The 18858-nt window shown below is 29.6% G+C and overlaps 1 protein-coding gene across 2 annotated transcripts; it reads right to left on the reverse strand.

Annotated features, from left to right (window-relative positions):
- Positions 1 to 281: 281 nt before the first annotated feature.
- On the reverse strand, positions 282 to 7892 carry LOC120265038. Of its 2 annotated transcripts, XM_039272983.1 has the most exons (24): positions 7591 to 7892; positions 5235 to 5452; positions 5020 to 5125; positions 4845 to 4946; positions 4698 to 4757; positions 4526 to 4604; positions 4140 to 4287; positions 3742 to 3865; positions 3479 to 3659; positions 3364 to 3392; positions 3061 to 3209; positions 2855 to 2957; positions 2671 to 2766; positions 2541 to 2593; positions 2315 to 2438; positions 2134 to 2196; positions 1977 to 2036; positions 1733 to 1894; positions 1584 to 1657; positions 1400 to 1493; positions 1178 to 1314; positions 809 to 889; positions 598 to 703; positions 282 to 442 (listed from the first exon to the last, which is right to left on the reverse strand). In XM_039272983.1, the coding sequence occupies exons 1-24, from the start codon at positions 7762 to 7764 to the stop codon at positions 374 to 376; spliced, it is 2592 nt and encodes an 863-aa protein (XP_039128917.1). In that variant the 5' UTR covers positions 7765 to 7892; the 3' UTR covers positions 282 to 373. The 2 variants fall into 2 exon arrangements, with proteins under 2 accessions (XP_039128917.1, XP_039128949.1); XM_039273015.1 differs by lacking the exon at positions 2134 to 2196.
- Between the last annotated feature and the right edge of the window lie 10966 nt (positions 7893 to 18858).

Genomic DNA, 18858 nt, shown 5'->3' on the forward strand with positions numbered 1-18858 from the left:
ATCGTAGTTAATGCAGTAGGTGATGGTGACTAGATTGAAAGGAATTCATAAGTTCAGTGATCAAAATAGAAATTTTTTTTAGTTTAGTAATAAAATAAGAATTCATGTATAATTTAGTGATTAATTATGTAACTTATCCTTAAAAAAATTGTCAAATTTCATTAGACTTTCCCCTAATTAACTCTTCCTGAATCATTCCACTTTAATGAAACTTTTAGATCATTTTATTATTATTATTATTATTATTATTATTATTATGATAACTTTAAAAAGATGCTATATGATCAGAGTAACAAGCAAGAATTCAACAATCAAATGGGAATAGAAAACAAAATTGGTTTTAAGGATAATACAAATAGATAGTAAATTATAATCATGCAGCTGGAAGTCTTTCATATGGATCACTGAATGCTTTATTGTTACCCGGACGAGAAAACACAATCTGCAAAAGAACACAAAAACTACTTCTCATACATTAATTCTCACACACACATAAATATATATATACATATATTTTTATTTTTATATATTTTATAGGATGTATATTTTCAGGACCTTAATTAGTTTTCAATAAAATTAATTGAAAAAATTAATTACCTGATAATTTCCAAGAGTGCGAGTCTTAAAACCAGCTGCACAGTAAATGAAGTAGTATTCCCATGTCCTTATGAACTTCTCATCAAAACCAAGTGAAAGAATTTTACTGAAAAACAAATAAAAATCACCAAAAAAAAAAAGTTGTTCATCATTTCATTTGTATTTAATATTGTTTCAATTTGTATATTTAGTTTTTATATTATCAACATACCATCTTTTCGCCATGAAATTATCCCTCCAACATCTTAATGTTTGGTAGTAATGTATGCCGATGTTTTCCAGGTGCTCAACACTAAAATATGCATGAAATTCTTCTTAGTTTCACAAAGACTAAAGCACACAAACATATTTAAACTATATATAAAGAGGATCATTCATCTATGGACGTCAATTATCAGCCACTGGATCTCTCGATCCAACGACCAATATTGATTAACAGTAGTTAATATAGTGTTTCAATACATACTACTGTTGTTTATCAATATCGGCCATTGGATCGAGATCCGATCCAATGGCTGATGATTAAACGTTCATAGATTTCTTATATATGGACATCCATAGAAGATGTTTGAATAGTTACCAAAGTCTAGATGAAGAGGCCATGACAGATGTGATTCTGCTGAGAGAAGGGAGACAACCTCCAGGGAAAATATATTCCTTAATAAAATCAGAACTTCTCCGATATTCATCGTATCGATCATCCGGAATTGAGATGAACTGCAGCATTGTAATATGACTAAATTAGGCATTCACATTTTCTGAGAACTAATCATAAGTTTGAGATTTCAATAATATTTTTTACCTGCAAAACAAATACTCCATCCTCAGCTAAAATTGAATCACAATAACTGAAGAACTCTCCCATGTATTCATGGCCTACTGCTTCAATCATCTCACTAATATTTGTGTATATATATATACATAGTTATTGTTAATGGAAAAATAGATGCATGTTAGGAAGAAGTTCAGTTTAGTGATCATGTTACCAAGATATAATCCTGTCATATTTGTGGGACATTGGTAATTGACGATAATCGCATAGACGGAATGTTATTCGGTCCTGCAAAATATACACAAACTTGATTTCATATATAAAGCATTGCATTGAAGATTATGTATTTGTAAGAAAACCAACCTCTAAACCAGCATCTTTGACTCTTCTTTGTGCATAATGTAGTTGTTCTTTGGATAAGGTTATGCCGGTATATTTGCAACCAGTTTGCTTCACAACTTCAATGGCTAGACTTCCCCAACCACAACCGATCTCGAGAATTTCATGCTGGCTACTTATTCTGGCCTTGATGGTGAAGAGAAATTAAAGAAATAAGTCAGAAAAGAAACTAATAAGAGCTATAGCTGCAAAATATTCTACTACTCACCTTCTCAATTAAGAGAGAAATTTTTCGTATTTGTGCAACTTTCAAATCTTCATTCTCTGACTGTAAAGTTGCATTCAGGAAAACACAAATCAGGACAGAGTAAGGTTGTGATTATGAACTTGTTTTATTAGTATGGACTATAGAGAAGTGCATGAACCTTAAATATTGCTGACGAATATGTCATTGTTTCATCTAAAAACAGATAGAAGAAGTCATTACTCTACAAACAGAAAAAAAAGAAAAAGAAAAAGAGTATGTCAATTTGTATAAATTTATTTCCCTTAAAATCTACCCCCTTAAGGGAAAAATATATGAGAACTATCAAACAAGATACATACCAGATCATAATGCTGAGAAATATTTCGACGGGCTTGTGTAACACTGTTTTGCCTTGAAATATGTCGGAAAAAGTATCTAGCAGATGCAACTCCAGCTGTAAGAAGTAATGGTGTCCACCACCCTCTGTTCATGTTATTGAGAATATCATTCCATATATAAATTCAAGGAATACATGCATATTATTCATTTAGTTTGATCTAAATGCAAAACACAGAGAGAAGAAACCTGTTAGTGGTCTTTCCAGAAGAATTCTTCAAATCCCTATTGGCAATTAGAATCTACAGGTGAAAAAGGACAACAGTCAAGTTACCCAAGAGAGTAAAATACTGAACTGCATTTCATCGAACTTGGTTACCGTGAAAAAATCTAGAAGTCCTTCTTGCTCATCAACAAAAGAAAAATAGCCATTAATGTATGCATCTGCAAGGCCTAAGTCAGCTTCTGTTGCAACCTGTTAGGAGGTTTAAAGATTGAGTTTTGGTGGAAAGTTACATTATAAAGAAACAAAATAAGGCCTGCAAGTTATGTAGGAAACCAACCTTCCAGTAAAACAAGGGATTGTGCACTTTTAAAACTGATTTTATCTGCCTTATCTTATCTTCCCTATCAAAAACAAAAATTGTACCACCTTCTTCTAGTAACCTATAATTAGCAGGAAGAAGAAAGTTTTGTGAAATTTCAAATGTGAACACTAGCAAAAACAAGTTTAATTAATCATTTTGAGGCTTATAACTAGCAAACTCACGTTAGAGAACCAGTAACTACATATTTTTCCAGAAATTTAGTAATGATAGCTCGAGCTCCAATTTCAGACCATGAAAGCACCATGTGTTTTGGGTTTCTTAGAGGTATATAGTCTTTGCTGAGCACACTGTTTGCTGCAACTATGCCAGCCTGAAAAAAAAGATAAAGTATTTATCAGCTCATGCCAAAGTACACAGATTCTATTTCATGATATGTCAAACTAGATATCAAATACATATGCCTCATTTTTCTTGGTAAAGTGTTTTTGGAATGACAATATATCTCTGAAACAAAAATTACAAACCTTTAATCCATCCTCATGGAAACCATACCCTGAAGAAAAGAAACATAAAATTAATCACCAACTTTCTTTTTTTGAAGAACTTTGTTTGAATGAGGTTAACACAACAATATATTACCTTGGTATGCCCCACAAAACCAAATTCCTCTTTTTCCCTGTATTTTGTCAAGTTCAAGAGAAGCTTTGGATGCTGCAACTGAAGGTATTGGATGGCTAGTTTGCCATTTAAGTATAGTATGTTTTGGGACAAACTGAGTATTGAGTGTCACTAGGAAAGGTAAATCAGTAGAACCGAGATTCTGCAATGTCATTCAAGAAAATTGAGTCATTTAAGCATTCAGAACATATGTACAAATTTCCAACAAAGATTGCACTATACACCTGAAGTAAATTGAGCCAGTATGTAAGGCATGCACCCTTGCTTGAAGTTCCAAGAAAATTCCAGGCACTCCATGCTGATGGATTTTTTGGCATCAAACTTGTATCCCGATGAACATATACATCACTGTCGATATGTTTAAAGAGAAAATAAAATGAAATTATAGCAACCAAAGTACCACTAATGTTTTAGCATATGTAAACACATAAAACCTTAGCTTCCTAAATACAAGATGAATTCATTTAACCATAAGTAAGTTCATGTCTTCTTATAGTGATAATTGGTGTTAAAAGGCTGGAATTTATAAGTTGTATTCAACTTGAGACATTCCAAATCGAATCAAAGTTCTTAATCGGCAAGCATACTGAAAAAAGAATGCAAAGGAAATGAAAATAAGTACCTGTAGGAATACTGAAAAGCACCAAGTACTCTGGTTTCCTCATATGTAGCTTGATTTCCTAAAATTTCCAAAGCCTCAGGCGCATGTACACTGATTACACATGCATCATATGTTTCTTCCGAATGGTCTGGACCATGCACACAACAACCTGCATGAACAATGCACTTCAGCAAAAGAGTCTTATCTTGTCTTCTAAATAATTGAAAAGCACAAAAATCAATTTTCGATGATTGCTTAGTTAATTGAGTTCATATCTCTGACACAATAAACCTTTTTTAGTTTTCATTCTGCAAGAAAGCGATCAAATTTATACAGTCTAGCAGTATTTGATTACATTCAAATAGAAGCATATATAAATTAAACCACTTGTCAAAGAGACTTCTTACCAGCATTTGTACTTGTTATGGATTTTACTTCAAATCCAGTTCTTATTTGGCATGATCTACTCTCCAGTTCTTGTCTGACCTGCCAGATCATTCACCAAGAAAAATCAAAGAATAAAATCATCAGAACAGGAAACACTAATATGAATTAGTAATAAGAGAAAAGCAACTGCACCTTCTTGACATAAGAATGTGAACGTGACTTAACAGTCAACCATTGAGGGCGCCCAAAAAGCTGATGCATGAATCAAGTTTCAGAGGAAATACAAACAGTATCACAATCTTGTAATTGGATGCAACACAAGCTGAACAAACAAGAGACCTGAAGAAGGTGATGATTTCGACAAAATGAAAGAACTGAGAAAGCAGAGAAGTTCATGACTCCTTCTGAAGAGCATGACCAGATAGAAGCACATATTGGAACCTACAAACCAATGATGAAAAGATCATAACCCACAACAAGATGCAAAGATGAAATTATACAATATCAAGCTCACAAGGTAAGCCTTCTGAAACAACTGAGAGTATCCATGAGACTTAATGAAGTGCTCCAATGTCTCACTACGGTCCATGTCAGGGTTATTCTCAAGCTTCTGAAGATAACTACATACATACAAAAGTATCATAGAAACAGTATATCATATTGATACGAAACTAATAATACAAACTCTTAACACAATATTGCAGATGAGAATTATATGGAATTAATTACTTGAGAGTGTCTTCCTTGAACTTGAGGATTTCACTGATCATTTTCAAGAAGTAAGGATTGAGAGCATTTCTCTTCTGAGCCAAGAGGCCAGCAAGCCCATTCCGGCTACCCCATTCACAACCCTTGCCTTCATCCAAGCTCACAGAGAAGGACATATCTGATCTCTCAATCTCAACTCCAAGTTTCTCAAAAAACTCCATCATGTTTGGGTACGTCACCTGCATATATCAACTTTGCATGCAATGCATGAACAACTCACCAACCAAGAAATGTTTTTTTCTCATGCATTGTCTGATTTAAAAAATATATACATATACGCAATGGGTGCTAATTTTAAATTTTATTTTACTTCAATAAATTTGTGATTTATCCATTTTTATAAAAAAAAAATTATTTTATTTAAATTTTAAAAATTATTATAAGAAAAATCTGGAAAAACAAAAATTATTATAATTGATTCATTTGATTGGCACCACATATATATACCTTGTAAAAAAAAGCTGAATTTACATATATCTTAAAAAAAAAATTAAAATAAATAAATTACAAATTTATTGCAAATAAACTCTAAGAGCCACAAACTGAGAACAACAGAAATTTCTTGCAATCAAAAATTTTTCTTTCACACACACACACACATATATATATATATATTATATCTAGGAAAATAAAATTCTTGCACCTATATACATATATACATACATACATGTATGCATGCATACATGTATATCTACACAAGTTCAATCAATATATATCTTAGATGGCAAATTGATAAAGTACTTTTTACATCCATTATATATCCAAAACATTGAAGTCAGGAGAAAATTATTTTTTAATTTTTTTTATAGAAAGTCATTAAATAGTTTAATATCAAAACCATATGGATTTGTGTCGGACTAGTTGGGTGGTTATCTCAAAATGGCTTGAGACAACAAGTCTAACAAATTCCACATTATTCAAACAGTAATTTATTGAGATTAATAACTCATGGTTAGCTGTCAAAAGGCATATAATATAAAAAATATTAATTTTTTTGGGTCAAAGTTAGAAGTGTGTGTCAATCATATTTTATTATAAAATAATTTTTTTAATTAAAATATTATATATATATATATATAGAATAGTTTCTTCAATCAAAATATCTACACAAGATATGTTTTTTTTTTTTTGGGAAAGCACAAGATATGTTGCATGGTCTTCATGCATGCGCGATGCACAACATAGAAGACCATGACTTGGAAAAAAGAGAAGCCAAGTGATGTGGCCATGTTTGCATCCACAGAACTAGGAGGTTAGCCAATGGCTGTTGTCTTTCCAAATCAACACACCACCCACCACCAATAAAAAACAAAAACCAAAACTTGACATACATGAATGTATATTTTCATAAGTTTTACATTACATATGTATTGTATATATTTTTTTTATAAATACGACAAGCGCAACAGTCGGGATATATGCACAGCCGAAAATTAATCATTCGACAGTGTATCCTCACCCAGTCGCACTATGCATTGAGTGGGATTTAAACCAATGCTTTATCCATTAGGTTAACTCAATGTTAGCTCTGTTGTAAATTTTAAAATTATACATATATATACTAATATTTTTAAAAATATATAATTATAAAAAAAAATCAATTAATACCATATTATTTTTAAAAATAGATGGAGAATAAATAGAATATCGTTTATACCCTTAATACAAATATCTGTGGACATTAAACAATAAAAATATAATTACATAGATTATATATTTATATACTTAATAAATGTATATCATGTGTATATACATATAAGATAAAATAATTTAATTATTTTATACAATAAATCATAACTAAAGTGGTATATATGCATAAGAATCTTTATTATTTATTTTTTATGTTACTATAGATTTTTTCAGAAGTATATATATATATATATATATATATCAATTAAATAAGGAAATATATTATATTATATATATTAATATCTATTTTCATCATACTTCCCTCTTTCTTCTTTCGAGAGAATTTTTTCATTTTTAGTAAACTTTTTTTAAAATATATTTTTTTTTTAAAAAAAAATAATCCTACTCATTCATAGTACATCAATTTTTAAATACATTCAAACATAAAAATAAATAAATAAATAAATAAAAATAAATAAATCAAAGCAGATATATTTTACCAGCTTATTATGAGATCAAATTTAAACATCAATATTTTAAAATAAATAAATAAATAAATAAAAGCAAAGATCAATGGCGAGATAGAAACGGAGAGGAAGAAGAGGGAGGGATCATAGAACTTCATTGAAGACGATCGATGAAGAGGAAATCAATCAATCAATCAAAGTGAAAGCGAGAAAGAACTGACCCGATTGAAGACCATAAACCCTAGATCGATGTCAAGCCCATCGACATTGACGGTGCGAGCATGGCCGCCGAGATAGGGTTCCTTATCGTATAGAACCACGTCGGCGCCGGACTTTGATAACTCGTACGCCGCCGCCAGACCACTGATCCCAGCTCCCACCACCGCCACCCTCATCCCTCTCTCTTACTCTTCTTCTTCTTCTTCTTCTTCTCTTCAATCCCAATAATCAATCCCCAATCACCGCCATTGTTGAACCCCAGAGAGAGAGAGAGAGAGAGAGAGACGAAGAGGAAAAGAGAAGACGAAAAGAGTGATTTTTAAAGCGTTGAAGAAGGAACGAGAAGGATAAGAGCATTGGTCCGTATGTGCTGTAGCTCCTTTAACCAATCACATTTTGACACGTCAGCCTCCACTGCCAACTCACCATTCAAGCAGAAACTCTCTTACAAAGTTCTTGGTATTTTTTTTTTTTTGTGTAGTACACTAAATTATTGAATCAAAATAATTATTTAAGTTTAATTTTATTTTATCATGTGGTTATTCGATAGTTTTTGGTTTATTTTTTATAAAGTAGATGCTGGAAATTCATTGTTTGGCCAACTGATAATTCCATCATGACAGAGAATTTTCAACATCAGATCATCAAAAATAGACCAGATTCCTTTGGTGACCACTAGTGAAATAAAATTAAAATTAGGTAACCATTTTGATTAAAATTGAAGTTTGGACCACATTCTTTTTTTTCCTTTCTTTTTGAGCTATTGACTGTTTTTTTTTAGTTTTGTTGTTGTGATCAATTATAACCAAATTAACCAAACACCCACATGGCTTATTAATACTGGTACGTACATTTTAAGAAAGACTTGAGATTGAACCCAAATTCCGCTTAAGATGAAAAACACAAGTTTTTATTGAGTTTGTGGTTGCATTTTACATTTATGCAGTCCTTCACTTTTCTTTGTCAAGAAAAAAAAATGGTCACTTAACTATAGAAATTAATAGAAAGTTGCTATTTTTATGATTTATTTATCAAAATTATTAAAAGGAATTTTCATAGAAAAAGCTTAATATATATAAAAATGTATATGCTTTAAAGAAACCAATCTTAAACTTATACTACGCTACGGGTATCATCGAATAATGTGAATTATTAAAAATAATTTTAAATAAAGAAAAATCACTTAAAAATAACTGAAAAAACTGACCAAACACTAATATTATTGTATAAATTTAATTAAACAATAATAAATAATATAATATACGAACATTAAAATGAAAAAAAATTCACATATATATATATGAAATCAATAAAAAATAAAAATAAAAATACAATATATCTATTTTGTCTATTTTATTGTTTCAAAATTAAAATACAAAATATCATGTGAATATCTATATATGAAAAATAAAATAAAACAATTAAAACAAAATTAAAATAGACAATCATATTTATGTTTATATATGTATGAATAATAATAAAAAAATTAAAAAAAATTAGAAAACAAAAAATATTGGAACATAAGTTGAATAATCAAATCAACTTGCGTAGAATTGAAGTTGATTATCAGCTGTTGGATTGTAATTTAACGGTCTCTATCATCTAGCTGAATAGTTTTCCTGAACTTATAAATACTAACAACTCGATTAGAATGGGTACCATGGTCGCACTGTTGAGGATACTATTTATGCAACAGACTGTTCCTATCTCTTACATCCTCATTCTCTATTAACCTTTTAAAAATCTGGGGATGTTTCTGTGAACGTCCCTAGCTGATTTTTGCTCATATATGTATTGAAAGAGGGGATGGTGTGTGGTGTGGGACCGACTCAACTAAAAAAAACCAATTAAAAGCAACCAAATGATAGCATGAGAGGGATTTAAATACTATTAAGTAAGATTAATATTACGTATATATGTCTATATGTAGAAAAAAGTTAAACAAATTTTTAATATATATATATATATATAAGAGAACCCATCATTTAAGGACGCCCCTAGATTTGAAATTTAGGAATATCCACAGTAGCCATCAAATAGTAATCCAACGGCTATTATTATTATGAACAGTAAAAACTGTGTTCCATAGTGTTGTGCAGTAGTCATGAACAGTAAAAAAAGTTGTATGATGTTTATATAAATAAATAACCATTGGATCATCATCTAACGGTTTAGATTTAAAATGTCTTTAGATTTAAAATCTAAGGACTTACCTAGATGATTTTTTTTCTATATGTAAATACGTAAGAAAGAGTATTTACATGAGGGTGTAATTGTAAATTTTTCTATGAATAAAAATTCAAGATTTTTACAAGGGCATATATGTAAAAAAAACGTAGGGCCTTTATTCACAAGGTGGAATTTTGTTTACAGCGACAAGTTGGACCACTTGACCTCGTTGGTATCTTCTCACCCCCACAAAAAAAATAATTTTTACTTTGTTCTTGGTCTTTTTATTTATCTACTAATTTATTTACTTATTTATTTTTCTTGCGCTTGTTTTGCATCAGAGTACAATTCTTGATATAATTTATTTAATGAATATACATTTTAGTAAGAAAAAAGGACAAGAAAGAATCACGTGATATTATTTCAAAAAAAAAAAGAATCACGTGATAAACCAATAAATGACAAGTTAATAACAAAGGAAAATTGAATAAATATTTATCATGGAATCATGAAGCCTTTGTCCAAGCATCCTTTTGAGCACTCATTCTTAAGAAGAAAGTTCACATCTTGACAGTATTTTATATATTCTCTAAGCATCAATTTATTTTTAAAAAAATATTTTTTTAATCTTCAATATTTTTTTTTTCAATTATCTTGGTTAATCCTCTGCCATTTTTAATACCTTTCGATCTGTTATTCTTAAATTTATTTCTATTCAATTTTTATGAGCTTTGGTATTTAAAAAATAAAAATAAAAATATTTTATTATTGCACCGGTGCTGAGGATGAGCTTGCATCAAGATCGAGTCACTGATGGCTCTATGCTTCATAGAAGGTAAATTTGTATTTTTTTTATATAATATTAAGTATAAATATATAATATTTGAAACAATATGGATGATTTAGAGATGTGAGGTACTTGAAGGACTATTTAAGAAATTCAAATTTTTGAAGGGATCTAGTGTTAGTTTTTCAAAAAAAAAAAAATAGTAATAACAACAATAATACTAATAATAATACACATTATTATCGGAAAGTTAAAATTTATGCTCATGTTGAAACAATTCAATATCAATATATGTAATAATACATTTAAAACAACATCATATGATAAATAATTTAATTAAAATTAAATAAATAAATAAATTATTATTATTATTATTAAATTATTATCATCAAATATTGTAATTTATTTTCCCAAGTTTGGCTTCGGGAGTAATTTTAATTAAATTTCTAAGAACTTTAGTTGTGTCAATATTTATTTTTATATATTTTATGTAGGTTAAAGTGAAAGGACAGTACTCATCAATAATTGTTAGGTGAGTTTGTTAAATGTGGAAAATAAGGTTGGTAGGTTTTAGATGTGTGGGTCAAAGTGAACATGATACTATATGATTAACTAATTAAAACATGGGCACTAGATCCTTCTATAAATTTCCACATGCCCTCAAAAACTTTACAATTTTCCTAATAACCTATAAATTCCTAAACTTTAAAATTTGTGAAATTGTTCATATCATCCATCTTTCTCACTTGATCAAAAAATACCTGAACTATTTGATATCCCAAAAAATTCTTTTTACACCATCTGATAGTTTATTTTTCAGTACTTTTGTCAGAAATGTCCTTCCGTGATTTTAAACGGAAACACAAAATAATAAACAAAAAACCAAGATATTAAACATAAAAAACAAATATTAAACAAAAATGTTATATTTTAAATAAAAACTTATGTACATACACATAAACAAATAATGTTAAATAAAAAAAATATACTTGATAAACAAAAAAATATATTTTGTAAGCTGGCAAAATTAAATTTTTAAATAAAATAAAATGATACAAGAACTAAAAAATAAGTAAATTGATATAGCTTGTGAGTCTTTTTAGTGAAAAAAAACAGAAAGTACAACAGTAGTTTTGTAAAAATAAAAATTTTTAATGGATGGTTTTTTTTTTTTTTTGTGGAATATTAAAATAAAATTCAAATATCTACAGTTGAAATGTCAAAGAATGTCCTTAGTCCTTTGAGGTCCTTCTCTCAATTAAATAAATTGAAAGCCTAACCGCAACATGACTAGCACAATTGACAAACATATAATATTTAACTTGCATGCACTGAATCATGACTATGAAACATTTAATTTACACAAATTTAAATTTTTTATTAAATTATAACTTTTTTAAAATATATATATATATATATTCAAATAAATATCGTGTCATGTCATTAAATAATGACTTGGAATATCATTAAATTCTTGGTTTTATTTTTTGAAAAGGTGGATAAACCACTAATATTAAAAAGAAAATAAAGAGTACAAAATATCCACTAGATGTGGAAAACACAAACAAACACGTCAACATCGAGGTAGAGGAAAAGATAAGATAAGAAAAGATAAGATGACGACGAAAATCACTCCCGCAGACAGAAATGGATTAGCATCGGCCTATTCCCCCAAAAGCTCCGTACCTCTCACACTAAATTGTCGACCACGGGGGATGTCGACATGAGGCTCTATCATCTCCAAAGAGCAACGAACGCTAGTGACAAAGACTTCCATATACACAATCTTGTTTTTGGGCATTCATAAATATTCAAGATTTTTTTTAGATATTATATGAATTTTCTAAGTTCTGATAAAGTTTTAAAATTTTTGGCCATTATATGAATTATTTTATAAACTTTAATTTATATATCAACAATTAATTAGTATCTCATTCTTCATTATTCAAAAGTTAAGATTCGAATCATGCTTTTGGTTATCCACAGTTCTCTCCCATTAATTAATTAATTAATTAATTAATAATAATAATAATAATAATAATTTTTACTTCTCACACACACGGTTTTTTTTGTAAATCACTAAACTTTGGTCAAATATCATTTTAGTTACTGACTTTTGATTTATTTTGAAATATTCACTAAAATACTAATCATTTCAGCGGCAAGTCACCTAATGGATTAACATGTTTATTAGCTGATGTGGAATCCGGAAAGAGTCTAGTCAGCGCACCATCAAAAAGTGATTTATGGCCTCCACGCCAGCTAATGAAGATGGTAATCCATCGAGTGACATGCTACTAAAACGATTAGTAACTTTAGTTAGCATTTCGAAACAAATCAAAATTCAATGATCAAAATGATATTTGACCAAATTTCAGTGATTTACCAAAATAACCTACACAAATACATTGTTAAAATAAAATGTATTTGTTCAAAAATTTAGAAGCTTAGATTCCTGTCAGCATTTATATATTAATTCATCAAACAAAATTTAAAAAGGACTCAAACAAATCCATGTATTTGAATTGAATTAAACCCATAACTTCTTACATAAAAATCAAATGTCTTCCTATTTGATTATTGCATTGATCACATTATTTGAATTGCCATAATTATAAAAACAAAGAGTTTGCTTATTTATTTATTAGGATTTTTTTTTAATTCTCTCCGATGCATGCATTATCAATAATTTAATCGTTATAATCTTATATCAATTAATTTAATAAAACCATTAGTGTGCACCTTTCCATTAACATGGAATTAGGTAATCGATCAAGTTCAAGGCAAACATATAAGCAAAGATAATTGATCTATAGAGTTAACATAAGATTGTCATCTTTAACAACAAGAGAAATGTAAACAAATGACAATGTCCGCATAGCTTTGATTCATAGTGAAATTATAAACCTTTCACAAGTTCAACAATGCATTATGCTAGAATATTTTTTTTGGTTTCCAAAAAGAAACCAGCATTTGTTTATTTAAACTTATGTATATAGGTAAGATGGTAAATAGCAAAACTAAAAAAAATAGTAGAACTCTAATTATTTCATGTGATACTCGGTCAAGTTAATAAATTTCTAAGTAATCAAAAATTATAGTAACTAATGCACCACCGTGTCTATATGTCTCTTTACAATTTTTTTTGTGAAGCTGCGAAAAGTGCTAGAACAACGTGAATATATAGAAATTCATAAACTAAACAATACCTATAAAACTAATAAAATATGCTAGAATTTGTAGCTACAGTATAGAATTAATTTATATAGTAATTTAATATAAACTAGATTCACAATTAAATTAGTAATTGGACTTAACAGTACTACAATTTAAAAGGTGTACTGAAACAGATCAGCAAGACAGGATTAATTCAGATTTGATGCTGACAATGAGATTTTATCAGTAATGTAATAATATAAGTACAACAGAAATAATGTTGATGAAACAGTGTCATACAGCAAATCAATGCAGCAGTAGCAATATAGTTAATTAATAGGATTCAGTTATTAAAACAAAGTTATGTTGCTTAATAAAATTCATGTATTAAGACAGAATGGCAGCATTTTAAAATGATATTCCAAACAGATTCTGAAGAGTAGTTTTAAAATAATCATAAAACTAAGTAAATTATAGCGGCCAATCAATTAGCAATGATGCATAACAAAGCAAAAGTACAATTAATAGTTTGAAAATAGTCAATGTAATTGTTGCAGTGTTGGAAAAGAATTAAAATTCCAGAACAGTGAATGCAATAGTGACAGTATATATGTAAACAGTAATTTTCAGGTAAATAATTAGTTTAAGAACATCAATTTCAGTTTCAACTTCAGAACAATAATTTCAGGCAAGCAGTCAATTTAAGAACATCAATTTCAGGTTCAATTCTAGACTAGTAATTTCAAGATTGATAGTAATCAACTGAACATTAATTTTGAGTAAGCATGCTTATAATCACACCAAAGTTGGCCTTAATTTGCAAGAAATTTAGATCTAGATTATAGCATGCAATCAAGTTAATTAAAACTTTAAAATACAAGTAAAACTTCCAAGTCTAAGCTTAGGTGGAAAAAATTTGTCCAAAATAAAAAAAACCTTTGTGGTTTTTCAATTTTTCAAAATAGGGACATGATAAAAAAAACTATGCAATTTCTCCAACTTCAAAAAAAAAAATCGTTAGTGGTTTTAACACTTCTTTATCTGGGAGAGATTAATAAAAAAAAATATATAGAGAGAAAACATCATCTAAGTAAATACTTAGATAATATCTTTTAAGTATGTTTGACTGAGAGCCATTGGACCAGTTGTTTTCCTTTTTTGCTATTTTGCACTGTTCCAAACTGTTGTACATTGTTTATTACAGTACATGAATTATTATAACCGTCAAATGCAAATCCAACGATTACTGTAGTGTCAATATATTTTAAATCTAGCGGTGTCTCTAGATGATGTGCCCTCATATATATTTATATATATATATATATATGTCTCATGGGCCGACTTTCGAATGAAATGATAATTTTGCCCTTAAAGAAAAGTTAATACCATTAACTGTTTGTTTGGTTTTTTTTAATTATTTGTTAATATTTTTTTTTTAATTTTCCTGAAAAAAAAACCCCATGGTTGCATTATGTATGGAGCCCGGGCCTAGCTCTGCTCTAGTAATGGGCTTGGGCCGGCCCAATTCTACTTATTAAAATATTCGATATAATTTTTATGTTTCAACATAAATGAAATTATTTATCATAATCTGTCATTGAATTCAAATGAGTATTAAAATAGATGTTTATTTAATATATAATTTTTTATTTTCAAACCATGGTTAGATAAATGAAAACCCAACATTTTCACTATCAAGCTATCCCACTTATTAAAACTAAATTTAAATTTTTACATATTTTAACCTATTCTTATTTTCTCAACAGGTAAACAATGATTTTAGATAAGTATGCTCATAATCTAAGTGGATAGTAAATAACATCTTAATCACCCTTACTGTAGACTTAATGCTAAATTCTTTTCTTTCTTATTAATTAATTAAACACTCATGTGAAGATTTGTTGATCTAAATAGGAAATTTTTCTTGAGGATTTTTTTTTATTTAGTGTTATTTCTGAATTTGATTTCAATGTTGGAAGAATTTTTTGTGTGGATTTTGTGTATTTGATTTAAAAATTAATTTATTATAACTTTATTATTTATTTATTATTATTTATAAATCTAGTTAGACCCGGTTCAAACCTCGGTTCAAACCTCTCGACCTTTGATCCTTGACCTTCGCCATAAAAAAAACTAGACTAATTCTGACTACCTTGATTTTAACTCTGGTAAGAAAAATGGGCGTTGCTAATGAAGTTATGAACCAAATATAAGATTAAAAAAAAGCTCAAATACAAGAAGAAAAAAAAAATACCAACAAATAAATAAACATGTACACACACCAAAAAATAAAAAATAAAAATAAGAAGAGAGAACATGAGGAAGAATGGAAAAAAAAAATTAAAAGAAAAAGAGACCTGAAAGAAATCACATAACTAGGTATGAAATCACATAACAATGATCTTAGTAATCTTGAAAACCCTAAAATAAACATCAAATATAAGAAGGTTAATTAGTGCATTTAACAAAGTAAAAAAAAAAATTCTAAGATAAAAACAAAGTTTCCATTACATGTTCTTCCAAGAATGATATTTAGACACTTTGCCAAGATAATCTCATTACTTGTGCAAAAAAAGGAAAAACCCTCAAACAATTCTCCAACCTTCCTTCACAGAGTTTAACAAACATTATTACATAAGAAAAAACACAAATAAAACAACAATACAAAACTTATATCAAGTTTATGTGCATTGCAACTCATTCTGTACACAGCAAACTAAGATGATATGCTCATTTCGAAATAACATTTTATCTGCAACACAATCTCTGAATTTCTGTTGCACCATCAAACTTAAAAACAAGAAAATAAAATAAAAATAAAAATAAGAACCTGCTTCCCACAAGAATTATTGAACGATTAGAACTTTAGTCTTGTGACCTTCGGTCACCTCTGACAGCAACAATAAGAATTAACAGCTGATGTTGAAATAACAGGTTGATCAGAGTCATTCATATCTACATTACAGAGCAGATACATGTATCTTCTTCGATCTCAGAGTCGCTCGAATCACTGAAAGTGTAAACAACAAAGAAATAAAGAACAGCCAGTCAATCTATGCATTTGTTGGTACAAGTTCCATTGTAAAAATCGAGTGAGACTTTGTTTTCTTTGTATGATAAACAAAGAAAGAAAGAACATGGACATCGTGTTGCAGGACATTGCATCTTGTAGAGAATACTGAAACTTGTTTTTACTCAGTAAACATGCAATTCATATCACTTTGCACTCATTTTTGGATTGAAAATCTAAGGACAAGTTATACCATTATATTCATCAAAGTAAATCACAACGGGCAACTTCCTTTAGACTTTTTCTTGGCCAGTCTAATTGCTAAGGTAGAATTAGAGTACCCCATAAAAGAAAGCAACAATATAGAGCTAACAAAAGATAAATGATATAATACAAGTTACCCAATTAACTGGATAAAGGAATGAAACTATATTTTCCTTTTCCATGGATACACATCTAGTTAGAAACTTAACATTGATGCTGGCAAATAATCAACAATACAATAATTAATAGTTCAGACTTGGGATGGCCTTCTCAAATTAATAAGCATGGATCCTCTGCAGCTTTGTAATAACCAACATCCAGAAATCTTGGATGTCTATGAAAATTAAAAACAATGCTGCTTCTGAGAGTACTTCTAAACAAACTAAAAGCCAACTGACAACAATTCACAGGGAAAAAAAACAACAAAAGGACATGGAAAGAAATCCACGTCTCGTTCTGCTTTTCGTATGCATGATATGCACAAACTGAGTGCAATGGTATCCCATGCGCATTATGGTTCCCTAAATTATCAAGAATATTCATAGTTCATACCATTTCCACAAATGGAAATGGGAATTAAATCAATGCCATTTTACTAGTTATCTACATGTTCAAACAATTACTTAAATATGCATGATCTAATTAGGAAACAACCAATCTACTCTTCCGAAAAAGAGCTATACACCAATGTTTCATAACACCATCAATAATTATCAAATTAGAAAAACAGTCAAAATCAAACCTCCCAAAAAAAAAAAGAGCTAATTTCCAATGTTTCAAAAAATTATCAAATTAGAAAACAATCAATCTAGTCTTCCTAATAAAAGAACAACTTTTTCAAATAGAAATCAAAACTAGAGTTCAGGAATGAAGAGAGATATGAACCTTTGATGGAATTCAAGCACCTCAACAAGCTTGTTCCCATTGAGATCATTCCACTGGACTTTCCTACCGGAACCCTTCCGGCGCTTCTCCGGCATGTCTCCATTCATTACCGGTGGGAGAAGAGAGCACGCCTCGTCATCCTCCACCTCCTCCTCCTCCTTTCGGTGAACTTCCTCTTTGAAATCAATCAAAGCTGGAGGCTTATACCCATCGCGATTTTCCAGGTGGGTAACACCCGGATCCATCTACCCTCCAAAGCACACAAAACCCTAAAATAAAAAAAACTCCATAAAGGAGCTTCCTTTCGCTTCAATGCAACGAAACCCTAGAATTCAAACCTCAAAAGAAAACCAAAAATCATACCAAAACAACACCTAAACCAACGCAAATTCCTGCTGCATTGACGGTTAAGGTTCGAAAAAATCGATCTTGATCCCAATCAAGCACAAAAAACACCGAAAAAAATCTGAATTTTCATGAGAAAACGGCAAAATCCCACCAATCAGATCAGAAAAACTTGCGGAAAAATTCCATTTTTATGAAATATTGGATCAAATCGAGTGAAAGAAAACAAGATTCAAGGTTGGAATCGATGAAACAGAGAGAGATTTAAGAACAAGGCGGGAGAGAAAGGAAGCTTAGGAGAAAACAGCAACCAATGAAGAGGGCTTTTCGTGCAAGGGTATATGATGACCAAAGTAAAGAATAGTTATCATACACCATCACGTTAACAGCCCTTAGATTATACCTCGGATGAAACGAACGGTGTGGATTAGATTCTAGAAAAAGTGGATTTAATTGAATTTAATTTGGATCGCGGGTAAGGATACCATCACTTTCATTAGTGCAACTGGCTATGAACGCACTGGAACAGTATAAGCAACTTGCCATGTGCCTTTTTGCGGGTAAATTTTAAATAACTCGTCGTACTTTGTCATATTTTGAGATATTTTTTCTTCTTAATTTTTTAAATATATATATATATATATATATTTTTTG

Source organism: Dioscorea cayenensis, chromosome 1 (assembly GCF_009730915.1).
Source record: "Dioscorea cayenensis subsp. rotundata cultivar TDr96_F1 chromosome 1, TDr96_F1_v2_PseudoChromosome.rev07_lg8_w22 25.fasta, whole genome shotgun sequence".
Lineage (NCBI taxonomy): Eukaryota > Viridiplantae > Streptophyta > Magnoliopsida > Dioscoreales > Dioscoreaceae > Dioscorea > Dioscorea cayenensis.